This window comes from Fusarium sambucinum, chromosome III (genome assembly GCF_050947815.1).
Source record: "Fusarium sambucinum isolate potato_lamoka chromosome III, whole genome shotgun sequence".
In the NCBI taxonomy this organism is placed as follows: Eukaryota; Fungi; Ascomycota; class Sordariomycetes; order Hypocreales; family Nectriaceae; genus Fusarium; species Fusarium sambucinum.
In genome coordinates this window covers 1,928,697-1,943,301 of record NC_139292.1, presented here as the reverse complement: position 1 = coordinate 1,943,301, position 14,605 = coordinate 1,928,697, and the positions used below count along the sequence as shown (strand labels likewise).

At 50.5% G+C, this 14,605-nt stretch overlaps 4 protein-coding genes across 4 annotated transcripts; 1 reads left to right on the top strand and 3 right to left on the bottom strand.

Moving 5' to 3' along the window:
* Window positions 1-159: 159 nt before the first annotated feature.
* FSST1_010834 (uncharacterized protein) lies at window positions 160-4,977 on the bottom strand (the record flags this gene model as incomplete). Its single annotated transcript, XM_083233906.1, has 4 exons — window positions 160-1,320; window positions 1,375-4,594; window positions 4,686-4,838; window positions 4,916-4,977. 4 exons carry the CDS (start codon window positions 4,975-4,977, stop codon window positions 160-162), a joined length of 4,596 nt encoding a protein of 1,531 aa, XP_083080530.1.
* Window positions 4,978-6,390: 1,413 nt separating this feature from the next.
* FSST1_010833 (DExH-box splicing factor binding site-domain-containing protein) lies at window positions 6,391-7,437 on the top strand (the record flags this gene model as incomplete). Its single annotated transcript, XM_083233905.1, has 1 exon — window positions 6,391-7,437. One exon carries the CDS (start codon window positions 6,391-6,393, stop codon window positions 7,435-7,437), a length of 1,047 nt encoding a protein of 348 aa, XP_083080529.1.
* A 309-nt stretch (window positions 7,438-7,746) lies between these two features.
* FSST1_010832 (uncharacterized protein) lies at window positions 7,747-11,214 on the bottom strand (the record flags this gene model as incomplete). Its single annotated transcript, XM_083233904.1, has 1 exon — window positions 7,747-11,214. One exon carries the CDS (start codon window positions 11,212-11,214, stop codon window positions 7,747-7,749), a length of 3,468 nt encoding a protein of 1,155 aa, XP_083080528.1.
* A 1,526-nt stretch (window positions 11,215-12,740) lies between these two features.
* FSST1_010831 (YAP-binding/ALF4/Glomulin) lies at window positions 12,741-14,584 on the bottom strand (the record flags this gene model as incomplete). Its single annotated transcript, XM_083233902.1, has 2 exons — window positions 12,741-13,718; window positions 13,766-14,584. 2 exons carry the CDS (start codon window positions 14,582-14,584, stop codon window positions 12,741-12,743), a joined length of 1,797 nt encoding a protein of 598 aa, XP_083080527.1.
* Between the last annotated feature and the right edge of the window lie 21 nt (window positions 14,585-14,605).

Below are 14,605 nucleotides of genomic sequence, written 5' to 3'. Positions count from 1 at the left end.
AATCGTACAGCCAGAATCGTCATGTTTTCTCTTTCGCTCAAACGCTTTTCATGATAAGACAAACACCAATATCGATCGCTCCCAATACACCAAGCCAAGCCAAACTCATAGTTCCAGAAACCCCAACAAGAAAACTGTGCAATTTTGCCAACTCTTCCACTAGCCAGCCGAGGGTGTAGCGCTACCGCTTGCCTGCCTCTGTTGCTGCTGTTGTACTTGATGTTGTTGGACCTGTGCCTGAACCTGGGTCTGGACCTGCTGCTGAGGCTGCTGTTGTTTCGCCTGCGCTTGCTGCTGCTGAGACTGTTGCTGTTGAGGCTGATGTTGAGCTTGGTGAGGCTGCTGATGTTGTTGTCCGGGGCTGCCCGCTGCTGCACTTGCTTGTTGCTGCTGTTGTTGTCGAAGTAGCGCGGCATATTGGTGAGGGCTAGTTGTGGCTGCAATACTGCCAGCAAGTCCGCCTTGACCAGCCGTGCCAGCAGCAGAGTTCATCGCAGAGCGTTGCGCCATCATAAGCCGTGTTAAGTGTTCCGTGGCTAGCTGGCGGGCCTGCTCAGAGGTAAGACTGGGGTTTTTAGCGCGAAACTGTGCCTCGAGCTGGTTCAGTTGAGCTAGGATAGCCGGTGGGAGTTGCGTTTGTTGTCGCGGGGCTATTGAGCCTGCAGGGCCAGATGGCATATGGAGGCCGTTTGTTTGTGGTGAGCTAAGATTGCCCTGGTTGAACTGAGCCATCATCGCCTGCGCGTTGTTGAGGAAACTCTGTTGATTCATTGGATTGCCATTGATGCCGTTGACACCATTCATTGCGTTCCGCATCTGGGCAGGAGGACTCTGCTGGGCGCCTGCTGCCCCTTGACCAGGGGTGCCAGGACCGCCTTGAGCATGCATCTGTGCAGCCCGTTGCTGTTCAGAGATACGTTGGGCACGCATCATTAAGCTAACATCGGGCGGGGGGTTTGGCATGGGCATACGGTTGTGTTGCCCCTGCATTGCCTGCAGTTGTGCTTGTTGCACACCAGTCATCTGGTTCGGGGGCACAAGCCCACCAGCCATGTGAGCTGGCACACCTCCCATACCAGCAGTAGCAGGTGATTGCATGGGCATTCGTGGACGAGCTTGTCCTGCAGCGGCTGCAGCGGCCACCGCAAGTTGGTTAGGGACATTAACACGGCCAACACCGTTCATACCGGTGGCTGCCGCTGCTGCAGCGGCGGCAGCAGCAGCAGCAGCTTGCGCTGGATTCTGACCGGCCTGCACGGCTCCAGGAGTACCAGCAGCCATTTGGGCAGCTTGACCTTGAACTCTGGCTTGCAAAACGGCCTGGGAGGATGTCAGCTTTATGCTTCCGTTGGGCCGTGCGGCTGTGTTACTTACTCGTCTTTGAGCCTCTTGCCTTGACGCAAACTGCGCCATCTTTTCTGCCAGAGCTTGGTCTCTTTCGTAGCGTAGCCTGCTGTATTCTCCTGGTGTTTTCGTTGGGCGTTGTGATGCAGACTCGTTGGTCTTTTTGTTGGCAGCATTTTGCGATGCTGCGTGTTGCTGCTTCTGCGCTGTTGTCTCCCGTTTCTTTGCCAGCTTACGCATGGCATCAAGCATCGTGAGATGTTTCTGGTTACGTCGCCTCTCCACTCTGACGGGAATAGATTGAGGTCTTCGTCGCCCAGGAGTGACTGCTCCATTGGCCTGGTTGACCTGCTGTGCCATCGCCTGGTTCTGCATGTTTATAAAATTCTGGGCTTGATTAATGCGACCCATGTAGGCCTTGAAGTACTGTGTCTTTGACATGTCCGCTGGGAGTCCTTCTAGATTGATCCACCTCTCGAAGCATTCCCAAGGAGTGCGTCTCTCTGCACCAGAGTTGAAAATGGATCTAGGTGCAAGTATACTAGAAATGAGGGACCAGTTATAAGAATGCTCCCGGACAAGGCTCCGAAGTTCGTCGTCCTCAGCAATGGTCCATTGTGAGGGGCTGCGACATTCGAAGAAACTTTGAGAGGGCATGGGGTACTCTGAAGGTGGTCGGAATTGATGGCCAACATATAAGCGATCGCGAATATGCTTCATCTCAGGGTTAAATAAAGCAACCTCGTCGGTAGTTGGTGGTAAGGGGAGACTGGGCATGGAATCGCTGCTAACAAAGCCAGCCTCGCCCTCATCGTCAGAATCTTCGTTCTGATAATTATACCGACTGCGCTTTCTCGGTGGGCCATCTGAAACCAACTTCATGTGACCCTCGACATACTTGCTCAAAGGCAGAGCTGGTCGTCGCCAGTGAGCGTCGGGATCCCATTCGGGACCTGTAAGATCGAACTTCGGGACCTGGAGAGGTGCTCCAAACATAGGGAGCTCCTCCAAAAGCTGGTCTGCAGCGGCAGTTCGACGTAGACCGAAAACGACATCCTCGTCTTGAAGGTTGAATATGGCGGATGGAGCTATTGTCTCGGGGAAGTCTTCGGTAAGATCATCCAGATTGTCGATAGATTCGACATCTTCGCTAGCAACAAGATCAGGAGTAGAGTGGTTTGCGCCCTCAACATCAACCATGTCGACATCGGTTGCAGACTTAATATTGGGAGGGATAACAGCTTGAACTTGCAGCGCCTTCCGCTCCTCAGGGGTAGAGTCACGCCATTCTGCACAAGCATATGCGAGATTCTTGGCTACAGCTCTCTTCCATTTTCGTTCCTCTCGGAAATCTGTTCGCATCCACTTCATCTCTTGCAGCACGACATCCCAGTGAGACGGGGGTCGAGTAGGCTCAGGGCAGCGTTTGGGTTGGCGCAGGGACCATTTATCATGCTGCTGGAGATGGTAGACGCGCCGCAAAACCTTACATGCTTGGTGGTCCTGGATGGCGAGGTTGGCGTCCGGCGTGGTAACGGTCTTGTTGGCAGTGTATAGAACTTTCTCGATCGGTTGCATCCATGACGAGCTACCAGCAAAGCCCTGAACAAAAAGAGGGGTGTAGTAGTCTTCGGTCGGAAGAATCGTGTCACGTTGACTGGGCACCATTGACTTTTCTTCGCCCTTCTTGGACTGCTTACCGAAAACAACCGTCGAGGGTTGGCTGCGGGATCTCTGTCTTTGATGAGCGGAAATATGACGATGTCTCAGGGTCGGTGATTTAGGAGTAGAAGTTAGAGGAGTCAGCTGATTGTTTGAGCTCTTGTTGGTAGAAATATGTTCCAGCGTCGGGGTTTGGCGAGGGGTCACGCCGACAATTTCACTGACAGACTTTGGACGCATTGCCCCAGACGAAACTCTAGTGACAGCACGCTCAACCTTCGGAGGCGAATCTTGACGAACGGATTCGACAGGTGCAACGGGCTCAGCTATATGCTGTGGAGCAGGTGCAGACGGGCCATCTGCATCTAACTTCTCAGGTGATATGGGCGCCTTGGTTTGACTTTCAGTACTTGCTTTAGGTTCAGGCGCATCCACGTCCATCTGTTCAGGGGGCTCCTCTTGACTGTCTGGAATTTCCTTATTAGCCGAAGCTTCTGCAGGTGTACCAGTCGCTGAAGCGGGTTTCGCATCAGTATCAAGTATTTGCTGAACATGCTTCTCCCCAACTGTGGGCGCAGCTTTGACAACTCTATCATCAATACCCGACATATTAACATCCTCGGACACTGGCGCTGATATGGCAGCGTCTGCTTTATGGCTAGTGCTCGCTGAAGTCCGTGCTGTCTCTGTTTCTGCTGCGACGCTCGATCGGATAGATTCTTGGAGGAGCTGGGCTTCGGCAGATTCTGGGGGTGCTTCCAATACACGGTCTTCCAGGTCTTTGGTTGAAGCTCGAACATCACCACTCCCGTGACTCCGATGATGTTTATCTGTGCCTCTCTCATGGGCGCCATCCTCGGTCTTTTCCTGTTCTGCTGGCTCGACATACTGTGGTCCCTCATGTTCTGGGCTTGTATCTGTGGAAGCATCATCATGCACCGCGGGAGTAGTCGCACTTTGTGCTGTTGAGCCAGGCGAAGATAATGCGTCGGCGGGGCGGGTAGCATCAGCAGACGGCTTGACTGTTGAAGAAACGCCTGTGGTCACAGCAGAATCCACGACCCCCTGACCAGGCTTCGCTGACAAGGACGTTCCAGCTTCAATATGCTCGCCCTTCGTTCCTGATTCAAAGGTGACTTGAGGTTGGCGCGGTACGGGTGCGCCTTCGTTTGAATCGGCAGGGTTCTCTCCGTTCGTGATTGGATTCGTGTTGGCGTCAGTAGGGGTAGGAACATCCTGAGAGGCTGTCGGTATCGGCTTTACAATCGCATCGGTAGGTGGAAGCACAGCTTGTGCGCTTGTGGCAGATGGGAGAACGGTGTTGGCGGTCGTAGCTGACTCTGTTGAAACCTCGGGGGTTGAAGATCTTGTTGAAACAGCAGCATCATCGGCTTTTACAGGTAAAGGTGCCCCGTTAGATTGTTGTTCGTCCTGCGCATCCGTTATATGCGATTCGTTTGCTTCCTCCGACGTTTGCTTCGGTGCAGATTCATTGGCTATGAATATCGACTTTGCGAGAGATTTCTTGAACACTTCTAGCGAAAAATTTGGCCTCGTTGGAATGCTGGCTTCATTCAGCGTCTTGCTTCTATGGTGATATTAGCATGTTACAGGCATTGACAGCACCATGCACGCGCAAATTGATTATAAAAGGCGCGTGTTCAATTTACAGAACGTACTGGATAATATCATTGGCTTGCAAAAATTGCCATTCGGCTGGTGTTGTGGTCGGCGCGTCGGGGTTGGTCAAGACTGGGTGCGGCAGACCCTCGGACTGTGTCGCAACAGCGAACAGTTCGCGAAGCTTTCGCTTCCGCGACGTCACGATTGAACTGAGGCAAGTTAGCACGCCGAAAAACATATCGCCATGATCGGAAAAATCAGCTCTTTCATTTGAGCCCATACTGACCTGCACTCATTGCGCTTTGATTGAAGCAGCCTTGATAGATCGGCAGCTCCGACCTCAGTCATAGCATCGACGGCCGCGACATCCGTTTTGGGTTGAAACGGACGTTGCAAAAAATGATTTTAAGTCGCCTGAGATGAATGCACGAGTTTTTGACGATGAAAAAGGTGGTTGTGGATTGATTTTGGGGTGTCGATGTTGAGGGCGACGTCGCTTGAGGGCGTCAAATTTTCTGTCTCTGGGGAGACGATACCGTGGTGTTTGGTGGTTTGCAGCTCAAAGCGCTGAATGCAGTGGAGTTTAGTTGAAGCGCGGGCACATGGGGGACATTGAACGCTGGGGAAGGTATCGGAAGAGACTAGAGAGTGCGGGACTGGCGGTGGATTAGGGGGGGCAATCAACCAGGCTTGCAGCAAATAGTGGGTGTAGCGCGAGTGGCGGGCAGGAGAAGTGAGGATCAAGGTTTGGGATAAGGCCAAGGTTTGTGGAAAACGAGATTCAAATTTCTGGACCAACATCTATTTTTTGCACTGTGCTAAAATTGTCCAACTGCAGTGCCAAGTGCGCGACAGGACTATAGAAAGGGGTAGAAGCTTTGAAAACAGTACGGTACATTGCCGCACGTCAGGCACCGTGTACAATACGCTCATATTTGCGTTTAGAACAGTCATTTAAATCCCCACCGCGTACATTAGACTACTGTATGTATCCTTTCTCGGGCTGTAACATGTAAAAAAAAGCAAATGGATGTGTACGTGTTAGTGAAATGCATGTTGGGTGTTATATGTATAGAAATTATTATCTTTCAATTCTCTTCTACCTTGTCATCCATAGGACTGGATATCATATTCTCTCTTACCTAATTCAAGCTTTCAATAACAAACAGTGCGCCACTACCTTCGTACTGAGGGAATCAACTGCTAGTGCAGTCTACAAGAACTTACCTATGGTTTCCGTTAGGCATCCAGGTAAGTGTCCCAAAGTGCCCGTTATATTTATGTATACAGGAACTTCATTTCGCGATGTTTCGCATAAAATGATTCCTTCAAATTCTCTCGAAGCAGATTCTTATTTCTTCTAAAGTATTGATCTTTTGGCGTTCTACTAAACAATGAGCCTCACTTTTGATTGTGCATTGACCGCTCGATTGGGTTCTCAACAAGGTACTTCCCGTTACAGTTCAGCCACTCTCCAAGCAGAATCGGTGTAGCCACAATATGTGCGCCACAGAAGACTCTCGGCTGCCTGCTTCTGACGTCTTTCAAAATTTGGTGGTTCTACACGATTTCTGAAGTTTGATACCGGCTTCTTCCCTCGCCTTGAAGCTTCAAGTTACAAAATAGGGCTCAAGAAGCAACCTTATTCGCGACTGCTCAGCAGCACACGTCTTCTTCCTAGCACACGTCTTTCAAAATTAAATACATCTCTGTCTCGATATTCGCTGCATGGGAATTTATCAACAAAACGACTCGCCAAAAATGTCAGAACAAAACAAGCCAGCAGCGCCGCGGATAGCAATCAAATTCGGTACTCCTTCGAATAGCAATGATTCAAAAAAGATTGCAAAACCAAACCCGCCGTCGGCGCTAGGGAAGAGACCGCGACCACACGCTCTAGGAGGAGAATCTGATTCCGAAGACGACCAAGATGACCACCGTGGACGACACGAAAAGATCACAGGGTTCGGTGCGGAGGGCGCAGAAACAGAGCGCAAAGCGAAGGACCCAAGGACAGAGAAAAAGGACTACGTGATTGCTCGGCAAACCAATCGCGACTGGAGATCAGAGGCCAAAGCACAGAGAAAGGGAAAGAATATACTTCCTGAGGAGGCCAGGGCTCAGCAAGCCGGAACAACAGTCGAAACAGAGCCCGCGGATCAGGATAAAGGTCTAAAATGGGGTCTAACAATCAAGGAGAAGATCGAGGAAGATAAACAGGACCTTGCCGATGAAAAGGCCCCCAATCATGACGATAACGATCAGAAGCCACCTCCCAAACGATCGGCAGACGATGAAGCTATAGATGCGCTACTAGGGAAGAAGGAGGAAGAGGATAAGGTTATCCATCCAACCGAAGAGGACGCCTATCGCCGCGACATCCAAGAAGCGGGTGAAGCATCTACTCTCGACGACTACGAATCCATGCCTGTGGAAGAGTTTGGCGCAGCTCTCCTACGAGGCATGGGTTGGGATGGCAAGTCTCTTGGCAAAGTAAAAGAAGTCAAGCGACGTCCTAAGGGGCTCGGTCTTGGTGCCAAGCAGCTCAAAGGGGAGGAGGACTTGGGCGGATGGAATCAGAACGGGCAAAAGAACAGGCCGCCACGCCTAGCCGACTACCGCCGAGAGGAGAGTAAACGAAAGGAGAGCCGTCGACATGAGGACAGTTACAAGCGGGAGCGCGAGCGGGAGCGAGAAAGAGAAAGGGATCGAGACAGCAGGCATGGACACCGCGACCGTGATCGAGACCGCGAAAGAAACAGAGACGACCGACACCGAAGTCATCGAGACTATGATCGGCGACGTTGAGATAATGAAATCAGCATTGTAGTATTACTCCACACTATCGGTTTATGGGAACGGCGCAATCGTATTTTCATGGTAAGGGGCAACTTGGGCTTCGGTAAACGTCCATTGCAACACATCATGTTACCTAGACTAGACATTCACAGGACACAAGTTTCAATCCGCTAACGTGCAGAGGGGATATTGATTTGAGTATTAACTATGCATTTTTAATTAAAAGACTACAATTACAGCCTAGGCCGCATGATCGGGGTATACGTATACTATATTCCTTCAACCCAACGCCGTGCACTCCCTCATGAGCAAATCATTCTACCTTGCTGGGACGGTCGATCTATCCGTTCCAGAAGGGGCTTTTCCTCCAGCTCCACCTTCGGCCATGTTGCCATCGGCATCAGCCAGCGATGCGAGGCGTTTCCTCTCTCCGTATCTCTTTGTCAAATTCAACGATCTTCGAATCGACATGCTTCGATCCCGGCCAGACTTTCCTTCCCCACGGCCACGGTCTCGATCAGGATCCACTACATCTTCAAGATCCTTCCCTTGCTTAAGCGCTTCCAACGACTTTTGGGCGGTGTCCACGTCTTCGAATACGACCTCCGTATCAATAAGGACCCGATCGATCTGCCCTGCGATACCACGCTGCTTCTCCAACTCCTGGAGTTTCTCTCCCAACTCTTTCATGACATGCCATCCGTCCATCACCTCCTTCTCTAGTTGTTTCTGGCGATCTTCTGGGAGTGTCTTGTACTCTCTCTGTCCTTGAGCCATGCGAGCCCGGCGGATGTACTTCTGGGGCGTCTTGGATCGTTCGGCCTGCTTCACAACGCCCTTCAGCGTGTAACCGACCGGACCAATAATAGCAGACAAATTCTTGAGTACGAGCCCTGTCAAGCCCATACCTGTGCCCTTGACAAACCCAATTGGCCCATTTTCTTTTGCTCCGCGGTATGGCAGACGAACAACTCCTGTGAAACCATCGTAGACACCATAGGCAAACTCGTGCCCGGCTGCGCGAAGTCCAGAATGAAAGCCAGTTACTCGAATGGGTCGTCGTACCGTATTGTCGCCATATAGTCGAGGAGCATTGTGAAATCCTTGTGCCAGAGCCATCGAGAGATCCACGGGCGCCTTGGCGATAGCTGTAGCTGTCCTTTCAACACCACTCGCCATATCACCAACGTACTGTCCGCTTGTATCCTCGGCTGTCGTCTCGGTTTGCAGCGAAGCACCGTCCGCCGGGGTTTCAGGATCTGCTGTATCGTTTTGAGGTGCTTCACGGTCGGCCTTCTTAGATTTCTTTGACCGTTTTACGCTGTTCCTTTTCCTGATCGACTTTGTCCTTTTTGCCCAATGATAAGGAACGCTAGCAACGCCATGAAATGCTTCACCAACTGTGCCAGCAATGGAACCAGCAATTCCAGTGACAGGTTCTCCGGGGCCTTCGAAATCATTCCATTCCTTATGTCTGAGGAGTCTCAAGCGCTTCCAAGTCAGCTGCCCATTATCAACAAGCATGTCAGCAGCCAAGGCACCCAATTTGATATTGGTTCCTTTAACTTCCCAGACAGCTATGCGGTCTTTGAGAATGGAGCATCGTAGAATGCTAGGAGATGTGAGGTTTAGCTGTCGGTGGAACTCCTTGACAGCATTTTCAGCACCGTCGCCTTCTTCTGCAATTCGTTTCGCGATTTTTTCTGCGGCTTCTCTTGCCTTGTCTGAGAGACAATACTCGATGCCTTCTGCGAGTTTCTCTGCGTTTAGATGTTTGTAGGGAATCGGTTCAGGGCCGACGTCTGCACTGCTCACCATCTTGCCCCAGAAATTCTGGTCACCGAAGAAGGGAACGATCATTGTTGGCTTTCCGCACTTCAGTGCGATGGCGGTTGTCCCCGCACCTCCGTGAATTACACAAGCTTTCACTCTTGGGAAAAGCCAGTCGTGGGGAGTGTTGTCAAGCATGAAGACATTATCCGGGACGTCGTCTCCTCCGAGTCCACCCCATCCCTTCGACACCAAGGCACGAACCCCTGCCATTTCAACGGCCTTGAAGATCATTTCAGTGAATTTGTCAGCATCGTCGACGACAATGGAGCCAAATCCAATGTAAATAGGAGTGTCTCCAGCCGCTATGAAATCCTCCAATTCCTTTGGTGGCTCAAAGGTCGAAGCCAAGTCAAGGAATACGAAACCAGCTACGTCGATCTCACTGCCCCAGTCTTGTGGCTTGGGCACAAGGCCCGGTGACCACAGATACGTGAAAGGCACATGCAGACGATAGGTCGCACCTGGTGCCCAGAGAGTTGATACCGGGTCTAGGGCCAGTGTCTTGACACGGAATTCATTCACCAGATCTCCTAAGCCTTGCCATACCATCATCTCAACTAAGGGGTAAGAGATAAAGTTGGTGTATCCTGGATCCACGTTGGAGTTCTTGATGCTCGCCAAGGGATGCGGAAACGCTTGTGTTGGTGTATAAGGAAAGGTAAACATCAAGTGAACAGGGATCCCGAGCGCTTCGGCACAGTGGATATGTGCAAAACTTGGCGGGTTGGCGATGATGACGTCTGCCACAAATGGGTCCTTTTCACCCATCATCTTTAGGTTCTGACGGTCCGACTCGTCGTCTGTGGCATTGGTGCACGCACGCCAGAAACCATCAAACATGGTGGCCATGGCAGCTCGTCGTCGGCCAATATCTCCAGCCTTGAATGTCTCAAGCGTCGGGATCAAACCAGGGTTCTTAACCATAAAGGCCATAAGTTCGGAAGGGTCACCTCCAACAGAAAAGAACTCAAGCCCCGAATCCTTTTCCACAAAGTCACGAAACGCCGGGTGTGTAGCGATGCGTACACGGTGTCCGTATTCCTCCTTGAGAACTTTACCAATTTTTAGGAATGGCTGGGCATCTCCTCGCGAACCAATAACCATGATGACGATGTTCAGACGCGCCTGGGGTCTTGGGTCCGCCACAGCCGTCGCAGAGGATGGTCGGCGTGGGCTCTCGGGAATTGTCAAGTTTGATGGTTTTTCAGCTTGTTCTGCCCTTGGGGGTGACACCTTGTTGACCGCTGCACCCAGAGCTTTGCTCAGATATCCGGTGCCTGCGGTCTCATTGACAGTGATTCGCAAGCGGCCATCCTTCTTGACCTTTCCAGTTGTTTGGTAGTTCTGGTTGCCAACGCTGAAGTGGCCATATTTACCATCACCGAGGTCTTTATGTGATGCTTTGCCGTTCTTCCGGTCTCCGTCCCTTGGGGGTTCTTGCTGGTCGGTCGGTTGATGCTCCTCATCGGACGATGATGAACTTCTTCTGGAGTTGAATGCTGTGTTTTCCGGCCCTTGCCAAATCGCTTTATTCAGATATGATGTACCAGCCCTGGCTGGACCGGGTCGAAAGTATGAATGGTGACGGTGATGATCGCGCCTGGGCTGTTCGGTTTGCCATGTTTTGGTCGGCTTGGGTCGGTCCTTGGGATCTGTTGAATTTTTTGATAATGCCTGCCCGGACGCTTCTGATACGGGCAGAGGTTGTGAACTAACTCGTGTTTGTTGATGGTCTTCGCTTAGGGGAACGTTAGGGGTGACAACCTCTTGTTGACTTCTCGGCGATAATGGACTCTCGGGTGACAGTATCGGGCGTGGAACTGGGGCAGGAAAAGCAAGGCCTCCATGATCGTCTGTAATTACTGTTGTGGGTTGCTGTTCATTTTCATCATTGCTATACTTCTGCGATACTTCGAGCTTGAGGTTGTTGTTGTCTTCTGTTTGAGAATCCATGGCAGCAATACTGCGACTCCTCTATAGGAGCGTGAAGGTTTGATGTCTTTCTCTCGGGTGCTTTACGGACAGAGGAATTCCAGGAAATTATGCAGATGGCTCTGTTTATAGTGATGGGATATCGTAGTTGTCGTGTCACCGTCGCGTACGCCACTTGATCAGTCGCACCTTGGCAATATGTCTGCTTGGCGAATGTTGCTAGAGTCACGTATTGTACCACGCTTCAGTGTACAAGTGTGTAAAGAAAAGAGAAAGGGGCCGTGGTCAGGTCCAAGACCATCGAGAGGTTCCTCCCTTCTAGTATTGACAAACAAAATTAGACAGGCATCACAAGGCCATTACTCAGGTCTCGGGAATGTTCTTTCCTAATTTCTGGTTCAAAGATACAATGATGTCACTTGCCGTCTGTTCCACTGCGGACCCCTTGGCGCTCGGCCTTCTAGCTTCTTTGGCGCTGCAAGGCTAAATTAATGGGCCTCTGTAGGTCTCATTCAGTGCAAGGAACAGCCCGGCGAGAATCGTCGATGATGGGCCAAACTCGTACCCAGGCAACTCGGGATGGTGCCGGTTTCAAAGGGGCTTTAACCATGCATTCATTCGTTGTCAACAACAAGCCATAGTTTCTGATTGCTTCACCATAAAGAGATTTGTCACCTCATGACTGCTTCTTCCATCAGTCTCAAAGGCATAGCCGCCTGTGATATTGAACAAAATAAACATACGTTTATTCATTGCATATCATGACGTCGTTATTGTCCTTTCAAGTCAATGCGTTGGCGTAAAATGATGAACTATCATGACTTACGACATGTGCCTACGGCGATTGCTCTGAGCTACCGATCGACCGCCGTCATACAACTAATACGACTTACACAACTACTTACTGCTAGTTATCGCTCGACTTGGCCTCCCTCGGCGGCGGACTGTTGCGTTGTCTTGGCAAAGAGTTGACAGAAAAGTTATCTACCTATCTGTACTTTAATAGGTAGTTACTAAGTCTACAAGCAATAAGTGAAAGTGACATGGGGATGTAGGCTAAAATATCAAACTGATCTGCTAATTTCGTCTCTTGCTCTCACTGGCTAGAGTTCGTGAATTGCCCTTGACTGCGGACTCATTGCTCCGGGCATGAAAGTACTAACCACCCTGTACCAGTATCCAAAAACGGTTCTTGTTTATGGATTACTGACCAATACATTCTATGGTTTTGGAATGTCATAATATGATCATTCAAAAATATACCTTGTTTTGTTTTATTTGGTCATTATTAGAGACATATGTCTGTTGTTGCAAAATCCCCAACGCATGCTCTTTCAAGTCACACCACCCACTACAATAGGTACCATGGAGGGTGTGAGAATGAAACAAAACAATTGCAGCAACGAGATCAAGACCTTATGTGCACACATTTTCTTCAAATCTTCAACTTTCATAATCATGAAAATAAAACAATATCATATAATGTCATTCATATACAACTGCCAGTTCAACTGCAACATTCTTGTAGTTCTTTCTTCCTTACAACTCTAGTGCAGCGGAACGCGCTCAAGGGTATCCGTCAAAATGCCCAGCTGCATCAACACCTCGTCCTGACCTTGTCCATCAATCTCTTTCTTGTCCAGTGCATTCACCAATCGCTTGGCAGCAGCAAGCAAAGGGTTCGCATATCGATGCTCTACCGCTGCGGCCATACCTGCAGGAGCCAAGCTTTTATAACCCTGACCACCAAACAAAAACAGAGCAAAGTTTGTGACTTGAAGATGAAAGGGTGCGTTCTGTACCCAGAACTCCAATAGCGCCTCCAAGTCTGTCTCAGCAAGGTATTCGAGATCCGGAAACAGTGTGTACTGAAGCTGGTCTAAGCAGTCAGAATCGGCAAACCGCCCCTTCGAGCCAGCCTTATGAGCGGCGATGAGTTCCTCTCGTAGCCATGTCACTGCACAGGCTTGCAGAGACGAAAACATGCAGTTTTCCAGCAAGTCTTCCAGAATGTTTAATCTATCCCCCTCGTCAGGGTCTTCATGAAGTATATGACCTGCCAACACAGTAGCCGCATTCCGCACTCGCAAAGACGGATGGAATACAGATATGAGAGTTAGCAAATGATGATATGACATGAATGTTGCTTCCTTGTCGTCAGCCGCATTAGGTCCAACTATTCGCTTCTGGTCATGAAGCCAAAGTGCAATAACAACTAATGCCTCAACGGTGCCGGGGTTGCCCTCGATCTGAGTCTGTGGTTCATCACCGAGGAACCTCTTCAACAGGTTGTGGTGCTCAGGAAAAATATTGGCATTGGGCTGCTCGTAATTGGCGTCAAAAATGTCTGATGCGAACATGCGATAAGCAGTCAGGCAAAGAAAGCCACCGGTCGATAGTTTAATAGCTTCGGGATTGTTGGGATCGGGTTCGATAGACAATGGATTCGTAGCGAATGGTGACCTCAAAATCTTCTTGACCTCGTCAGAGGGCAGTTCCGCCAGACCTAAGTCGCGGGCAACAGCCTGAAGAAATTAGTACAGAATTTCACCGTGATATATCGACCACTTACAACTAACTGTCCAACCAAGGCGTCCCTGGTTTGAAGCTCGTCTACTTGCTTAAATGCCTGCAGCATGGTTGGCTTCCTCGGTAGAATCCTCTCAGGGTTCAGATATTCCAGATGCCTTGCTGCCCATTCCAAGTTGTTTGAGTTGACGTAGGCTTCGAGAATGCTTGTTATGAATGACTGCAAGAGTCGTGATACCAGCTCAGACTCGCCCTCGCCTGCTTGCCCTGCATGCGCTTCGGGATCGGGAGCACTCTTGGACATGTCACTTCCCTGGAACGCCGTTTCTAACCTGGCGCTAGACTGGCGTGTGGGCAGCGGTGGCCGTTTTCTCCCGGAAAGAGATCGGGCGAGATCAATGACCGCTGCCGTTGTCTCGGCACCTTGAGGGTTGTACGCTCGGTAAACTGTTTGTAGTGTGGTATAAAGGTATCGTGATGGCGCCTTGACCTGCAGTCTTGGATGGAGGATGCCCAGCATACCAACCAGAGTAATGAACTTTGCGCTTGCTGAGGCGTCACCAGCCTCGGATGATTCTGCGTTGGAGTCGAGAACTTCGACAACCTTGAGGATGACTTCGCGAGGGTTTCCTAGGCGGGCAATGGTCTCGAGACAGCCCTCACTGCCGGGGATAGAGATTAGCATCTCCACGAGATCCCACCCAATTTCGCTCGTAAGCGCAGCATCTTCGAGGATTTCCTTGAGAGTTGGGAGGACTTCCGGGGAGAGGTTCGTTTCGACGACGGTGAGGTACGTAAATGTGTCTGTCGCAGGAGGACGAGCCTCCTTGAGTCTCTGGATGGCTTCTTCGGTAGACACCATGGCTTCGGATGTACAGTTTCT